Consider the following 16,890-nt stretch of genomic DNA (forward strand, 5'->3'; position numbering starts at 1 on the left):
GTCTTGTTGCCCAGGCTGGAGTACAATGGCACGATCTTGGCTCACTGCACCCTCCACCTCCCAGGTTCAAGCACCACCCCCCTGACACAGGGACACACACATAAAATGTAACAGAATGCAGCGTTCTGCCTTGGCCTTTTCCTGTTACTGTATCCTGGAGATTCCCCTGTGACAGTGTCATTCTCCCATCCAGCTGTATCACCCTCTGCCTTATGGGTGATCTGTAGTGTCCCCTTTGGCTGGATGTTTGGATGACCTCCCGTCATTTGCTATTACAGCAGGTGCTGTGGTACATAGCCTTGTGTAGACGTCAATTTATATTTTCACCTGGAGTTCACTGAGTGCTATTAATGGGCCAGGCCCTGCGTGACCCACAGAAGATTCAAGGACAAATCTGACCCAGCCCAGCTAGAGTGGAAGACCCTGCAGCCAGCCTGGGGCTGGGCCGGGTATAGTCCCCAGAGCCTGTGGAGACTGGGGAGCTGCCTTGGGATGGGGAGTGTGGTTTGTCTGGCCTTCCGGAAGTCAAGCAGTCAGATTTACTCTTCTTCCTCTTTGTCCAGACTTGGTCTTTGTGGTAAGGAGGGGAGGGGAAAGGCCAAGACTTTGTGGTCAGAAAGGGTTATCACGGATGGGAGAGGTCACATGTGGAGATGATTGGGGTAGAAGTGGAGGCTGCTGGAGCTGGGAGGCCATGCCATGGGCACCAAGGTCTAGGGAGAGAGCTGCAGGGAGAAAACCTTATATGCGTTGGTGACATCAGCATTATGTGCTATGTAGACCAGGAGTCGTCACCCAGATTTCTCATAAATCCAGGCCTTCACTCCTTCACCTGCCAGCCTGTTTCCCTCTTCCAGGCAGGCATGTGGCCCAGGGGTGAGAAGAAGTGTTCTACTGCCAGACTGTGCCAGTTCAAGTCCTGGCCCTGCATCTTGGGCAAGTAAAACAGAAAGAATGCTACTGTCTACCATACAGGGTTATGAAAGTGATCTGAGATACTGAACGCAAAGTGTAAGCCGAGGCTTCGTGCACAGTAAGCCCTCGCAAGGGGGGTAGCAGCAGTCATAGCTGTGATTGTTACTACTATTATTATTATTATTCCTCCCTCAAAGTTGCTCCATCTGGGCTGGAGACAGAGATGGACCTTTTTTCCTTTGGACAGAGGGAGAGAGTGGTATGAACTCATCTTAGTAGTATGAATGTCAAGGTCAGGATTTGAGGGGGACGATGAGAATGATTCTAGGGCTCCCTCCCGCCTGCCTCCACTTGGCTCTGGTGTGTTCATTTGCCTTCATGCCCCCCAACACACATACACGCATGCACACACATACACTAGCACAGCCCCCGGGCCAGTGGTTCTCAGTAAGGTGGAGGGAATGAGTAGGTGAACAAACGAGTGAGTTTTTCGCCTCACTCCCTGGCGCTCGGCACCGAGGGCTCCGACAGGCTGGTGGCCAGGGCTGACCAGCCAGAGTTTCATCTGAAAGCCTCGATGGCTATTTTTGGGACAAATGACCCACCACTTCCAATGACTTGCTCCGAAATGGCATCTAATTTCATTAAGCCTTGGAAACAGTGACATCACAAGTGCCTGCCCGGTAGCCGCCCACATATGGCGAACCACAGAGTGATCTGAGATTCGTCTGCAAGAACAGGGGAGAACTAAGGTCCCAAGCAGCAAAAGTTAAAATAGCAAAGCTGAGGCATTCTGCTATGAAAAGAAATTACAGATGAAATCCATTAGTCAGACATTTCCAGCGGCAGTTTCCTTGCTTGGGAGCAGGGGAAGACGTGTTTACTGGGGGTTGGGCTCTGCAGCCATTCCTCACTCTGTAGGCTAGATGTGGCCCGGACAGTGGGTTTCTGTTAAGGAAATCCTATGTTCTCATTGACTTTTAGCACCGACCTTCCTGTACATTCTCATGGAATTTGCTGTATCCTAAGGCGCGAGGAAGCTAGAGACATGGATTTGGCACCTTTTTGATTAACATAGTGACACTTATACTTACCACACCCTTACAGTAAGTCACAAAGTAAATTCAGATGGACTTCATCTTTTCCCTATGGGTTCCTTTGCTTTGTTTTTTTTCCAAGTGAGCGCTGCCTTCTCAGGCACAGAGCAAAAAGGGAGAGGGAAACACTGCCTAACTCCAGATTCTTGGTCTCCATGGAGGCCATCAAGGCGGTGGCCGTGACATCACCCATCGGGGGCAGGAGCTGCTGGAGGCCCCTCAGAGAGAGCATGGGATCAATGGGAAACCTTCTATGTGGGAGATTTTATTCCGCACACAACAGAGCTTCCCAGCCTCAACCCTATTGACACTTGGGGCTGGTCATTCTTTGTCGTGGGGGGACCTTCTTGTGTGCCATGGAATGTTTAGCAGTACCCCTGGCCTCTACCTATGAGATGTCAGTAGCACCCCACACCCAGCGACGGCCCAAAAGACAAATGTCCACTGAGAGGCAAAACCTCTCCTTACATGAGCACTATCAAGGATTGATTGGAAAGCTTTTTAGTGGCTTGTGTTTATTTATTTACTTTATTATTTATTTATTTTTTGGAGGCAAAGTCTTGCTCTATCTCCCAGGCTGGAGTACTGCAGAGCCGCGATCTTGGCTCACTGCAACCTCCACCTCCCAGATTCAAGCAATTTTCCTGCCTCAGCCTCCCCAGTAGCTGGGATTACAGGCACCTGCCACCATGCTTGGCTAATTTTTGTATTTTTAGTAGAGGCAGGGTTTCACCATGTTGGCTAGAATGGTCTCGAACTCCTGATCTCAGGTGATCTGCCCGCTCTGGGGCTTGTTTTTATTTTTTAAAATTATTATTATTATTTTATTTACTTATTCTTGAGACAGGGTCTTACTCTGTCTCCCAGGCTGGAGTGCAGAGGCATGATCTCAGCTCACTGCAGCCTGGACCTCCCTGGGCTCAAGCAATCCTCCCACCTCAGCCTCCCAAGTAGCTGGGACTACAGGCGACCACCACCACACCCAACTAATTTTTGTATTTTTTTGTAGAGACAGGGTTTCACCATGTTGCCAGGCTGATCTCAAACTCCTGACCTCAAGTGACCCACCCACTTCAGCCTCCCAGAGTGCTGGGATGACAGGCGTGAGCACCACACCCGGCTTTGTTTTTGTTTTCAATACTTTGAGTTTAATTGCACCTTCAAGTGAGCAAGGCACACCTCTTCTTGAGGCTTTGATTTTCTCTTCTGTAAAGCGAACGGGTTGGACACAGTGATCTCAGAGTCCCTGAGAGAGCTGACCGTGAGGAGCGTTGAGGGCAGGGGGCCCTATGGGGTCTCTGTTTGGGTTCTGCCCCAGCGGGGGATAAACCGCGTGCCCAGCTAGCCCCAGTCCCCACTCCCATTCCCTTGACCCTGGCATCCAGGTTAGTTTTTCTTAAGTCCAGTTGGTTCCTCTCTTGCTTTAATTTTGTTCCATTTTCCTTTTTAAAAAGTGAAAATGTGGCTGGACACGGTGGCTCACGCCTGTAATCCCAGCGCTTTGGGAGGCTGAGGCAGGCAGATCACCTGAGGTCGGGAGTTCGAGACCAGCCTGACCAACATGGAGAAACCTCGTCTCTACTAAAAATACAAAATTAGCCAGGCATGGTGGCACATGCCTGTAATCCCAGCTACTCGGGAGGCTGAGGCAGGAGAATCGCTTGAACCTCGGAGGCAGAGGTTGCGATGAGCTGAGATCACACCATTGCACTCCAGCCTGGGCAACAAGAGCGAAACTCCGTCTCAAAAAAAGAAAAAAAAAAAGCGAAACTGTCTAAGTATCCACAAAAGTAGAGAAAACAGTACAGGGACCACGGTGTACTCACCGCCCAGCTTCACCACTGCCCATCTTATCTTAGTCTCATGTTTAAGGCTATCCAGTGGGCCTTCTGCTTGTGCAGATCCATTCATGGACTCAGTTCCCCAAGGGCCTAGGCTGGGTAGCGAGGAGGGCAGTAGAGGAAAGGTCTGGGACCTGCCCTTGAGAACTCATACTCCAGTGGCCAGGGAGGGCTGGGAAGGAGTGTTTCTTAAATAATAAATATTTATTATAATCCGTCCTTTAGCTTTCTGTGTTTGAGGCTAAGCAGTCCAAATCTTTAACTATTCTTCCAAATATTTTCCACCCAAATGGGCCTGATTTGTCCCCACACTGTGGGGGAAAAGCAACAGGACCATAAATTAGATCTGGATTCAGATCTCTGCCGTGGCACTTCATAGGTGTGTGAGCCTAGCCAAGTCGCCAGCCTCTCTGAGCCTCGTCTGTAAAATGGAACAATAATCCCTAATTTGCAAGTCAGTCAAGACAGTTAGATGTGAACATGCTGGTCGAAGGCCTCTGTGGCCCTAGTATATAGCAGGTTTGCTGTAAGCACCCCTTTCCCTCCTCCATTCTCTTCACCCTTTCCTCCACATTCTCTTGACGGAGAGCTGGTCACAACTGGTCACATCACCGCAGCAAGGGACTGACTAATGTCAGCCAGGGAGGACGGCTCACTTCCTGGTCTGTCACATGCCTGGGGTTCTCACCAGCCTCCTGATAACCCATTTTCTTAGTGACATTCATGCTGACTCACTTGGCTTGTGGTCAGTTCTGAAACCAGGGTCTTTTTGAGCTCTCCCTTTACCCCACCACTGCTGCCCAGCGTGGCTCTGTGGCGTGGGAATGGAGTCAGTATTACAGTACATAGTGTTGAGGTGGCCACTCCCAAGGAGCCAGAAGCTTTGCTAGATTGGCAGCTTCACGGGGTGGTGTCTGCCTTGATCACTTTCATTTCCCCACTGTCTAGAACACTGCCTGATATAGTAGGTGCTTAGCAAATGGCTGTTGAATGAATTAACGAATTTTGAACTGGTGCCTGTCTTCCAGGTGACTCTCATCTGCTCTGGGGCAGCATCCTTGGAAAAGCAGATGAGCAAAACCATGAGACCTTCATCTGATTTACCAAAAAATGAGCTCTAAACTGGTGATTCCCAGAGTACGGGCAGCGGAAGGACCATGCCCTGTGGACTCAGACTTGGGTTTGAATCCTAGCTCTGCCACTCACTGGCTTGGTGACTCTGAGCTTCTATTTTCTCCCTGGAAAAATGAGATATCAGTATTTTCCAGGGTTTTGTGAGAAATACATGCAAATATGTATGTCAAAGTGCCCAGCATAGAATGGAAGTGATTATGGTTAAGCATCATTTACTCTTTCCTTTGACTGCCTTCTGTAGTTTTGGTCCAAATCTCACCTCCCTCTTAGAGCGTCATCATCGCCCAGCCTGCCTCCCTACCCCTGTCCCCATGCCCAGCAAAGACTTACTCTGCCTGACACCCAGGAGTCAGGGTTAAACCAGCACCTAAAATTCAGCACCTCAAATTCAGGTGCCTACAAGGACCAGCCATATGTGAAGACAACAGGCTAAGTGGGGTGATGATGATGATGATGATGATGATGATGATGATGACTATTAGAGATGAAGGTCTCTTTAGCTCAGGCTGGAGTACAGTGGAGTGGTCATAGCTCACTGTAGCCTCAATCTCTGGTCTCAAGTGATCCTCCCACCTCAGCCTCCTGAGTAACTGGGATTATAGGCATGCTCTAAGTGTGATTAAGTGGCATCTCTGTCTTTCATGTTTTTTTAAATTTCCATTTGAAATACTTTTTTAACTTTTTGTTTTGAAATAATTTCAGACTTTTCCGCCAAACTGCAAAAATAGTACAGAGTTCCTGTATGCCCTTTACCCAAGCATCCCCAGATGTTAACATCTTACATAATCACAATACCATGATTAAGAGCAGGAAAATCCATTAGACAGTGCTGCTGGCCAATCTGCAGATCGTACTCAACTTTCTTCAGGTGTCCCACTGATGGCCTTTTTCTGATCCAGGATCTCATCGGATTTAGTTGTCATGTCTCTTTAGTCTCCTTCAATCTGTGACAGTTTCCCCATCTTTTCTTGTGCTTTATGACCTGAGTGCTCTTGACAAATGCCAGCCAGTTTTTGTTTTGTTTTGTTTTTTTGTAGACTGCCCCTCACTTTGGATTTGTTTGATGTTCTCTCATTGTTAGATTGAAGCTGTACCTTTTAGGCAGGATCCCCCAGAAGTGGTGCTGTGCCCTCCTCAGTGCGGCATATCAGGAGGCACGGGGTGCCGATGTGTCTCCATGCTTCTGGTGCCCACTGTCTTCACCTGGTTAAGATGATGCCTGGGCCAGGCACAGTGGCTCATGCCTGTAATCCCAATACTTTGGGAGGCCGAGGCGGGCAGATCGCTTGAGCCCTGTAGTCGAAGACCAGCCTGGGCAACATGGCAAAACCCCATCCCTACAAAAAAATTAAAAAATTAGCCAGGCATGATGGTGCATCCCTGTAGTCCCAGCTACTCGGGAGGCTGAGGTGGGAGGATCGCCTGAGCCTTGGGAGGTTGAGGCTGCAGTGAGTCATCACATCACTGCACTCCAGCCTGGGTCACAGTGAGACCCTGTCCCTCCAGCCCCCATCAAAAAGACGATGTCTGCCAATTTTCTCCACTGCACAGTTACTCTTTCCATTTTGTAATTAATAAGCGTTTTCTGGGGGAAGTGCTTTGAAGGTATGTCAATATCCTATCTTTATCAAAGTTTTGATTTGTTCATTTCTTTATTTCTATGTATGTTTTATCCTTTCTGTTTTATCCAATGGCTTATAATCTGTGATGATTGTTATTTATTTTGATGCTCACGTTGTCTATTCTTCGGCCAGTGGGAACCCCAAGCTTTTTTTTTTTTTTTTTTTTTTAAAGACAGGGCCTCACCCTGTAGCCCAGGCTGGAGTGCAAGGCTCACCATAGCATTAAACTCCTGGATTCAAATGATCCTCCCACCTCAGCCTCTTGAGTAGCTAGGACTATAGGCACACACCACCACGCCCAACTTTTGTTGTTGTTTTTTGTTGTTGTTGTTTGTAGAGATGAGGTCTTGTTATGTTGCCCAGGCTTTTCTTGAACTCCTGGCCTCAAGCGATCCCCCCACCTGGGCCTCCCAAACTGCTGGAATTACAAGCATGAGCCACTGACTGTGTCTGGCCTCTTCTTGTCCTTTTGACATGTCCTTTTCATTCTTTGAACACTTTCTTGGTTTCTGACATAAGAAGGTGCTCCAGGCCCATCTTGTATTTTTCTTGCCCAGCCTAGAATCAGCCATTCCAAGGAGCTCTGACTGCTTTAAGTAGAGAATAGTGATTAGAAGCCAAGGTTTGGGTGCTCATTACACTCACTGCTATTGGGCTGTTGCTGTTGCTGGATCTTCTCTATGGAAAGAGCTAGGAAATGTATGTATATATGATACGTATATATACATGTGCATATTTCAGTATTTGGGTATATTGAAAATGATTAATTCATACTGATATTTCCATTACCACTATAATACCATGTTTTCACCTCCCTTCCCTGATAGTGAGGCACCTGGCCCCACCATCCTTGTACATGTACATGTTTGACCAGTCTCTCTGTATGTAACAATCTCCTATCTCTCTCTTCCTCACCCTGACTGAACTTAGACACTCTGCCCCTAGCCACTGCTGCCTCCTCACCCAGAGCAGCCTCTGACTTCCAGTTTTGAAACAATGGTTCTTATATTTTTTATTTTTTAATTTTTATTTTATGTATATTTTTGAGATAGGGTCTCACTGTGTGACCCAGGCTGGAGTACATTGGTACCATCTTAGCTCACTGCAGCCTCAACCTCCCAGGCTCAAGTGATCCTCCCACCTCAGCCTCCTGACTAGCTGGGACTACAGGCGCACACCACCATGCCCAGCTAATTTTGTTCATTTTTTTTGTGGAGATGAGGTCTCTCTATGCTGCCCAGGCTGGTCTCAAACTCCTGTTCTCAAGCAGTCCTCCCACCTCAGCCTCCCAAAGTGCTGGGATTACAGGCAAGAGTCATCGTGTACAGCAGTTTCTGTATTTTTTAAACTGCGAGGCCCAGTTTCTGCTTGTCGGTCCCTGATGGTGACCTGGACAAAAGCTGGGCTGTTAGCCACCTGGGGTATCGAGCCCCAGGACACGGCTGTCAATTCAGCTTTAATCTGCATGGGAACTTTTAGATCCCCTATGCACCCCCTCATTTCATACTCAGAGAAGCTGAGGCCCAGCAAGGGCCAGGGATTTTCTGAAGGTCTAAGACGAAGTTGGGGTGGAGTGAGGACGAGACCCCTCCCGCTGCAGCCCTTTCCCGCTGCCTCACTACCTGCTGCTCATTTCTCCAGTCTTCTTAGGAGAACCCACGTGCCCTCCCCACTGGCCCAGGCTGGCCTTCCTATGACACGAGGCGGACCACATCCTCCTCCAGCTCCACAAGGCCTCTCCTCTCAAATGGTCACCGCCTAGGCCCCAGGCCTCATGTCATCTGCAGACACGTCTCATTTGTCCTGTAGAGTGTTGGCCCAGCATTTGAGAATGGTGAACTTCCATGTAAAATTCCATATTTTTGGCTTCTCTTGGACAATCAGAAGGTCTGGCCTCCTGAGCCCGCATCTCTGCCTGGCAGGTGTCAGCTGGGGCTCGGTGATGGCCCCCTGCTGGTTTGTTTTCTCTCCATTCCCTCTCCCCACCCCCACCTCCCAAATTTGCTGACCTCTCACAGTCTCCCACAGTAGACCGCCCGCCGGCCCCCATCGACACTTGGTGTGAGACTCCCTAGCCACAGCCTGGCCCTCAGGACCCTCTCCTCCAGCCCCGCCCCAGTTTTCCATCCTCCTCTCCCTGCACATCGGGCTGTACCCCATGCCGGAGAGAGGACAGCGCCCAGCTTCCCAGATTCGGTCCTACTCTGTCTTTGCTTCTGCTCCTCTCCTTGCCTGGGCTGCTCTTTCCCTCCACCCATCCATCTTCTCCCCCTCCTGCTCTGTTCACACATCACCCCCTGTAGGAAGCTTCACCGAGGACCCCAGGCCAAGTCAGGTAACCCCTCCTGAGTTAATCCAGCACCTCGTGATGAGGATGCCACTACCTTCTCCTTCCCTTTCTTTGCCTCTACTGCTAAACTACAAACTCACTGGGCCAAGGGTTGATTTTTATCTCCTTGCCTAAGGGCCTAAAAGAGGGGGTGTGTTAGTAGGCACTGCGTAAATGTTTGTCAAACAAGCGTTAATAATAATAGTAACCACAAATATCCACGTGGCATTTCTGGGGTGCCAGGCTCCGCCTAAGTACTTTATATGTGCTCAGTCATTTGAGCCTCACCACCATGCTGTGAGATAGTTACCGTTGTTGCCCCCACTTTATAGACAAAGAAACTGAGGCACAGAGAGGTTAAGTGACGGTCCCAGGGTGGTACAGTAGTGGTCATAGTTGAGCCCAGGCACCTGATTCCATAGCACATGCTCTTACTTCTCACACACCTCTCGGTGTTAAAGTGGCCCCCACTTTCTGACTAAGGGATATGAGTAAATATGGACAGGTGAGTTGCAGAGACCCCCAACCTCCCGACCACACCCCAGCCCCAGCTTCTAGTACCCTCAGGGGCACAAGCACAGGTGACTGGGAGCTAAGCAGGGGGCAGAGAAAGTGGTACCTTTTAACTTGGCAGCCCGCAGGAATTTTTCCCCCCTGAGGTCTTAGGAAACTGAGCATGTTTCACGTGTAATTAGGGTGAGCACACTGATTCAAGCATCAGCCCTTACGCAAGGTTTCCAAGGCATTGCGTCGGGTTTAGCTGGGCATACTCTTGTTTCCCAATCACCAAAGAGGAACTGCACACCAGCCTGTCACCCCCAAGGGCTGGAGCCGCTGGCCTCTCCAGCAAGTCAAGTTCTGTCTGAGAGCTGGGATGCCATGTGGAGTAAGGAGGGTTCTGTCGATCAAACTCTGCTGTGGGAGAACTGTCTGCTACGCAGGTTCAAGTGAAGGAAACGAAGCCAAGTGCGTGGGGAGCCTCCCCTGCGAGCTCTCTGCGTCACATCCTTTACAGACACTTCTTTCCCTCACTCCTTTCCGTGGCCTCGCCGGGTCTAGTAGTAATGGTCCCATTTTTACAAAGGAGGAAACAGGCTCTGAGAGGTGAAGTCGTTTGCTGAAGGTCACATGGTGAACGAGAGGACCAGCCGAGATTTGAACCAGGGTAGTCTGATTCCAGGGTCTTAACTCTTAAATAGCTGAAGCAGAGCTAGAATTAAACCTGTGTCTGTCTGATTTCCAAAACCCTGAATTCTCCCACTACACCACACGATTTCCCTGTGCTCTGGTGGGATCCATAGGAAAGAAAGACATCTGTCTGCTTCTGTGAGGGAAAGAAATCACACAAGACAGGAACCAGAGCCATCACGAGCTGATGCTGAGACCGTGGGCTCCTGGCAGGACTTTCTGTTAACCTCATGCCTTAGCATTCTTAAGAAGAATCTCCATGAGGCAGACAGCAGGAGCTGGGGGGTGCAGCAGGAGTGGAAACAGGAGGAGGCAGGAAAGGGAAGAGGGGGAGGAGAGGTGACGTGGAGCAAGAATGCAGCATCGTCACATAACTCGAGCAGGGCTGTGCGTTTCCTTGCTTCCTCTAGCGTCAGAGTCACCCCCGATTCAGGGGTTCCATTCATTCCATAATTATCCAGTGCCTACTATGCACCAGGCCCATGCTAGGGTTTGGGAACGTGGCAGGGAACAAAACCTAACTAGGCCCCTGCTCTCGCAGAAGTTATACTCTGATGGAAGACCCACCGATGAGTGGGAAGGTCATCTGGTGGTTCACGCCTGTAATCCCAGCACTTTGGGAGGCCAAGGTGAGCTTGAGCTCAGGAGTTCGAGACCAGCCTGGGCAACATGGCAAAACCGCATCTCCACCAAAAATACAAAAAATTAGCCAGGCATGGTGGCACATGCCCGTAGTCCCAGCTACTTCGGAGGCTGAGACACGAGACTCACTTGAACCTGGGAGGCAGAGGTTGCAGTGAGCCAAGATTGCACAACTGCACTCCAGCCTGGGTGACAGAGCGAGACCCTGTTTAAAAAAAAAAAAGAAATGTTATGAAGAAGAGATGACAAGGGGATGTGATCTAAGGGTGTTGTGGGGAGCAGGGGTTCCATCAGAGAAGCATCTTGGAGAAGGTGTCCTGAAAGAGCAGAAAAACTGTGGGAAGAACCATGGTTTGTTGAACCATGTGTCACACGAGCCAGCACCACTGCCTGCTGCCTTGAGACCCACCCTTTGTGCCCACCTCACTCCTGTTCCATTTGCTCTCCACAGGTTTGACATCTACAGGAAGGTGCCCAAGGACCTTACGCAGCCAACGTACACCGGGGCCATTAGTGAGTAGCCACCCTCTGGCCATGCCCTCTGCCCCATCTCCACTGCCTGTGCCTGCTCTCTCTGTGCAGATCATCTGGGCCAGGGGGGAAAGAAGGGAAGACAGGAGGGAGGAAAGAAATGCTGAGCATCTTGCGGGGGCCCTTCAAGCATTTCCTCACTTACTCTCTATCCTCACTGTAACCCCGCAAGGCACAGGCACCATCTGGAAGGACATGAAAGAAATTGTCAAGAGTAGCTGCCAGGCTGGGCGCGGTGGCTCACGCCTGTAATCCCAACACTTTGGGAGGCCAAGGCGGGTGGATCAATTGACATCAGGAGTTCGAGACCAGGCTGACCAACATGCTGAAACCCCGTCTCTATTAAAAATACAAAATTAGCCAGGCATGGTGGTACATGCCTGTAGTCCCATCTACTCGGGAGGCTGAGGCAGGAGAATCGCTTGAACCAGGGAGGTGGAGGTTGCAGTGAGCCGAGATCACGCCATTGCACTTCAGCCTGGGCAACAAGAGCGAGACTCCATCTAAAAAAAACCAGTAGCTGCCCCTGGGAGAGGAATTGGGCCCAGGGGTAGGAAGGAGATTTACTTTTCTCTTTATACCTTAAAAATGATTTGAGTTTTCCACCAAAGCATGTTTTTATCCATTAAAAAAAAAAATCACAATCTCATCCAGATTTTGGGTTCTAAAGACCATTCTTCAATAAAAGGAACCATGGCTCCTTGGAGAAATGGCTGATTTCAGGGCTAGGCAGGGTAAAGACAGAGAAGCCTGGAGCGCCTGGTGTCAGCAGGACCTAGGAGCCAACTTGAAAGTCAGCCTGCGGCAGTTTGAGTAATAAAATAAATAATGACATTATTGGCTTAGAAGCCAGAGAATTAAGAAAGAGTTCTGTGAGTCCTAATTGATATCAATAAATGGGGGAGAAGAGACAAATCCATTCAGAAGAATTCCAAATAATATACAGGCTGAGTATCTCTTATCCAAAATGCTTAGGACAAGTGTCTCAGATTTTGGATTTCAGATTTTAGAATATTTACATTATACTTATCAGTTGAGCATCCCACATCCAAAAACCTGAAATCCAAAATGCTTCAGTGAGCATTTCCTTTGAGCAACATGTTGGCACTGAAAACGTTTCAAATTTTGGAGCACTTAGGATTTCGGGTTTTCAGATTTGGGATGCTCAACATGTATGTAGCTATTCTCCCATCCCGGTGGTGGAGTTTAATTCCCCTCTCTTGAGTGTGGACTTAGTAACTCTATTTCAAAGAATAGAGAATGGGAAGGAAAAATAAGGCCTTTACTGAGGAAATATGGCAAGTGCCAGTGAGGAACCAAGTGAGAAAGGTTGGCATCACCAGTGATAAGCCACGTGCATATCGTGAGCCCCTGATAGGATGCATGGAGGCATCTTGCCTCCATGGGATCGTACCAAAAAACCACAGTTCAGTCTAATCATAGGAAAACTCACAATCCCAGGTCAGGGGACATTCTATAGGATACTTGGCCAGTACTCTTCAAACGTGGCAAGGCCTTGAAAAACACAAAAGACCGAGGAACTGTCACTGATAAGAGACTAAGGACCCAGGATGAAAATGCAAAGTGGACTCCCAGATCAGTTCCTGGAACAGAAATCTGGAGTTTGTGGGAAAACTGGTGAAGCCCAAATAAAGTCTGTAGCCAAGTTCATGGTACTGTACTAATGTTCAGTTCTTCCTTTTGACAAATGTAAGATGCTAACATAAGGGGAAGCCCAGTGAAGGGCGTATGGGAACTGTCTGTACTACCTTTGCATCTATGATTATTCTACAGTAAAAAGTTTTAAAAACAAACCAAAGCCACCTTGCAAACAGGGGATGCTTTCGCCTCATTTTCCCAATGAGAAAATGAGCTGAGAGAGGTGAGCTGAAATTTCACAGCTCACAGAAGATGGAGCCACGACTCATACTCAGGTGGGCCTCTTTGCACCCCACAAGCCCCCTTAGTGCCTGGTGTGGGAGAGGGAACTGCCCCCCTGATGGTCCCAGCCCTGCTGCCTGAGCAGGGTCCTGGGCCAGGCAGTCGGTCATATTGGAGTCCACTTCTCCCAGGTCAGGCCATTCTTAGTTGAGGGAGGACCTTGGGGATCTGGCTGGGCTTGTTGAAGCTGCAAGATGCCTTTGAGAGCCCTGAAGAAGGGACAGCACAGCCGCGTGGCAGGATGCATGTCACACAGGCTCTGTGTTCAGGCAGAGCAAGGTTCATCCTCCCATTTAGCAGCAGTGTGACTGAGCAAGTCACTCCCCTCTCTGAGCCTCAGTTTCCTGATCTGGGGATTAAATGTGTCCCGGGATGTGTCTTGTGCAGGGCACGTACTAACCCCTCAGTGCATGGATGACTCTCCTCTTCTTCTCACTGTCCTCCCGGAGCCTGCAACCCATGAGGGCCTGTGGCCTGAGAAGCTGTGCAGCTTTGTGCCTTGACACCCGAGGAAAGGATATGGAGGGGACCAAGAGAGGAAAGAGCCTTGGTAGTTTATGAACCTGATCCAAAAAAATCGAATGAGGCTTCCTGCCCCATTCCTACCGTCCACCAATGGCTCCATCCTCTTCCCTCTTCTCCATCTTTGCAGTCTCTCCCTTGTCTGGTATGTTTAACAGTCAGGCGTGTATTTTTCTAGAGTTTTTAAAAATATATTTAGGCTGGTTTTTTTTTTTGAGACGGAGTCTCGCTCTGTCCCCCAGGCTGGAGTACAGTGGCGGGATCTCGGTTCACTGCAACTTCTGCCTCCTGGGTTCAAGCAATTCTTGTGCCTCAGTCTCCCCGAGTAGCTGGGACTACGGATGCCCACCACCATGCCAAGCTAATTTTTGTATTTTTAGTAGAGACGAGGCTTCACCATGTTGGCCAGGCTGGTCTCGAACTCCTGACCTCAAGTGATCCGCCTGCCTCGGCCTCCCAGAGTGCTGGGATTCCAGGCATGAACCACTGCACCTGGCCTATTTAGGCTTTGATATACCTATATCACTGTTTGAAACACAAAAGGGAGCATACTCTGCACACTGTTCTTCCCTTGCCTTTCTTCTGCTGATACATCCTGGGCACCTTTCCTGCCAGCGGATAAACAGCCACCACATTCTTCTTTCCAGCTGTGTCACATTCTGTTATCTGGCTGACCTACGGGGCCTGTGGCCAGCCCCTGAGGGTAGACATTCCCCATTCTGGTTTGTTGGACATCCTTGTCCATATCTTTTTGTATCCTTATACAGTTATTTCTGTAAGGTAACTTCCCTAGAAGAGGAATTACTGGGTTAAAGAGTATGTGTGTTTTGAAACTTACAAGGTCCTGCCAAAGGGCCCTCCAGGGACATGGTCTGATAGACAGTTTCAGCCACAGCACAGGAGACAGCAGATTTCCTTACACAAGAGGAAAGGCGTGAGGCATAGGAAGCCAGCCCTTAGCTACCATTTAGTGAATAAATATTTATTAACCAGGTCCTTGGGCCAGGCGCCATGCCAAGCCCTGGGACTGTGCTGATGAACGGGGCTTCCATCTTTGTCCTTGAGGAGCACACGACTGGGCAGGGCGGGCTGACTTGGACACACACCATTTCATTACTTTGTGGTGGGTGCTATTAATAACTGAAGGAAAGATCAGGGCATTGGAGACTTACAGCTCAGGGTTTAAATTTTGCCTCCTCCACTTACGTGACTGTGTGACCTTGGACAAATTCCTTGGCCTCTTGGAGCCTTGGGTCTCAGGTCCAGTGCCCCCTTTGGCTGGCCATACCAGGTTTCCTACCATCAAGCCTTCTCCTGGGGTCACATTCCTACTGTCCAATGCCTGAGTCAGTTTCAGAAGAAGTCTGGAGTTAGAGAGCCTTAGAGTCTTGCCCAAACATGGACTGAAAAACCTTCGTCAAGCCTTCAGTATCAGAAGGCCTTTCTGGTTGAAATAGTTTTTACCTCCTGTTGTGTTTTTTATTCATTCATTCAATAAATATTTATTTTATACCTTCTCTGAGCCAGGCACTGTGCTAGTCTCTGAGGCCACAGTGGCATTGTGACCTGGTCTCTGTCCTCCTCCTCTATCTGGGGTAAGGGTAACACACACCATGAACGCGTGTGATCAGGACCTTTGGACCACTTGAGTCTCTGCTGAGTAGACTTGGCACTTATTGTGTCCACCTGCTGGGCTGACCAGGCTTCAGTCCGAGCCTTGAAAAAGCACACAGATTTCAGAAGGAGGCCTTTCCATCCCATCCCCCCGGCTCTGGTGTGGATAGAATTAGAACCCTGGGACACACGTCTACAAGCATGGAACACGGAAAGTAGCTAGGAGACCTGAACCCATCCAAGTTAGCACTGACCTTCATGAACACATCCTGTTTTGTTTTGTTTTTTTGAGACGGAATTTCACTCTTGTTGCCCAGCCTGAAGTGCAATGGTGTGATCTCGGCTCACTACAACCTCCGCCTCTCGGATTCAAGTGGTTCTCCTGTCTCAGCCTCCCAAGTGGTTGGGATTACAGGCGCCCACCACCGCACCTGGCTAATTTTTGTATTTTTAGTAGAGATGGGTTTTCACCGTGTTGGCCAGGCTGTTCTCAAACTCCTGACCTCAAGTGATCCGTCTGCCTCGGCCTCCCAAAGTGCTGGGATTATAGGCATGAGCCACCATGCCCGGCAACACTCCCTATTTTGTGCCTGTTCATCATTACAGCATCCAATGGGTTGTCGGGGCTTGGGGGAGGAGGGTGCAAAAGATTCTGAAATGTGGGTCCTATATGATCCTGGTCAGAAAGTTGCAAGCTTCCAAACCAAGGATGTTTTGCCTGCTCAGTTTTCCAAGAGGTTTAATAGCCTCAGTTTGCGGGTGAGAAAGGGAAGAACAGAAGCCAGGAAATTTGGATTGATAGCTGATCTCTTCCAGTGGATTTGTTCAGCAGCTGGAGAAAACAATTTGAAATTTATCTCTCTGCCGTTCGAAAATGAAGGAAAACACGGCTACTCAGTAAACTGATGTGGAACCTGTTTCAACATAGATTGCTGAGTGAGCAAAGCACGGTGGAAAAGAGTGTGCCCATTACGCTGCTGTTCGCATATATATATATATATATATATATATATATATAAATGTCCATGATGGACACATGAAACTGTAACAGGGAATCGGGGGCTGCAGATCAGGAGAGACAGACTCACTTTTTTTATACAGCTGGATTTTTTTTTAAATAATACGCATTGTTAACTATTTTTTTCTTTAAAATTTTTTTTTTTCTCACTCTGTCTTATGGTGCTGATGATACTTTTTTTTTTTTAAGTAAAACCTTTAAATGCTTCCCCAGTACAACTTTTTCTTTCTTTTTTTTTTTTTGAGACGGAGTCTTGCTCTTTTACCCAGGCTGGAGTGCAGTGGCACGATCTCAGCTCACTGCAACCTCTGCCTCCTGGGTTCAAGTGATTCTCCTGCCTCAGCCTCTGGAGTAGCTGGGCCTACAGGCGCCTGCCACAACACCCGGCTAATTTTTGTATTTTTAGTAGGGACGGGGTTTCACCGTGTTGGTCAGGCTGGTCTCGAACTCTTGACCTCGTGATCCGCCCGCCTTGGCCTCCCAAAGTGCTGGAGTT

At 49.0% G+C, this 16,890-nt stretch overlaps 1 protein-coding gene across 2 annotated transcripts in view; it reads left to right on the forward strand.

Annotated features, from left to right (window-relative positions):
- ERGIC1 (endoplasmic reticulum-golgi intermediate compartment 1) overlaps nucleotides 1–16,890 on the forward strand; it is a 117,987-nt gene that overhangs the window by 43,201 nt on the left and 57,896 nt on the right. For both annotated transcript variants that reach the window (XM_019027663.4, XM_055387375.2), the window contains exon 2: nucleotides 11,220–11,281. In XM_019027663.4, coding sequence (XP_018883208.1) covers nucleotides 11,220–11,281 — 62 coding nt within the window. The remainder of the gene's footprint in view (nucleotides 1–11,219; nucleotides 11,282–16,890) is intronic.

The sequence above is a fragment of the Gorilla gorilla genome, chromosome 4 (assembly GCF_029281585.2).
Source record: "Gorilla gorilla gorilla isolate KB3781 chromosome 4, NHGRI_mGorGor1-v2.1_pri, whole genome shotgun sequence".
NCBI classification, from domain to species: domain Eukaryota; kingdom Metazoa; phylum Chordata; class Mammalia; order Primates; family Hominidae; genus Gorilla; species Gorilla gorilla.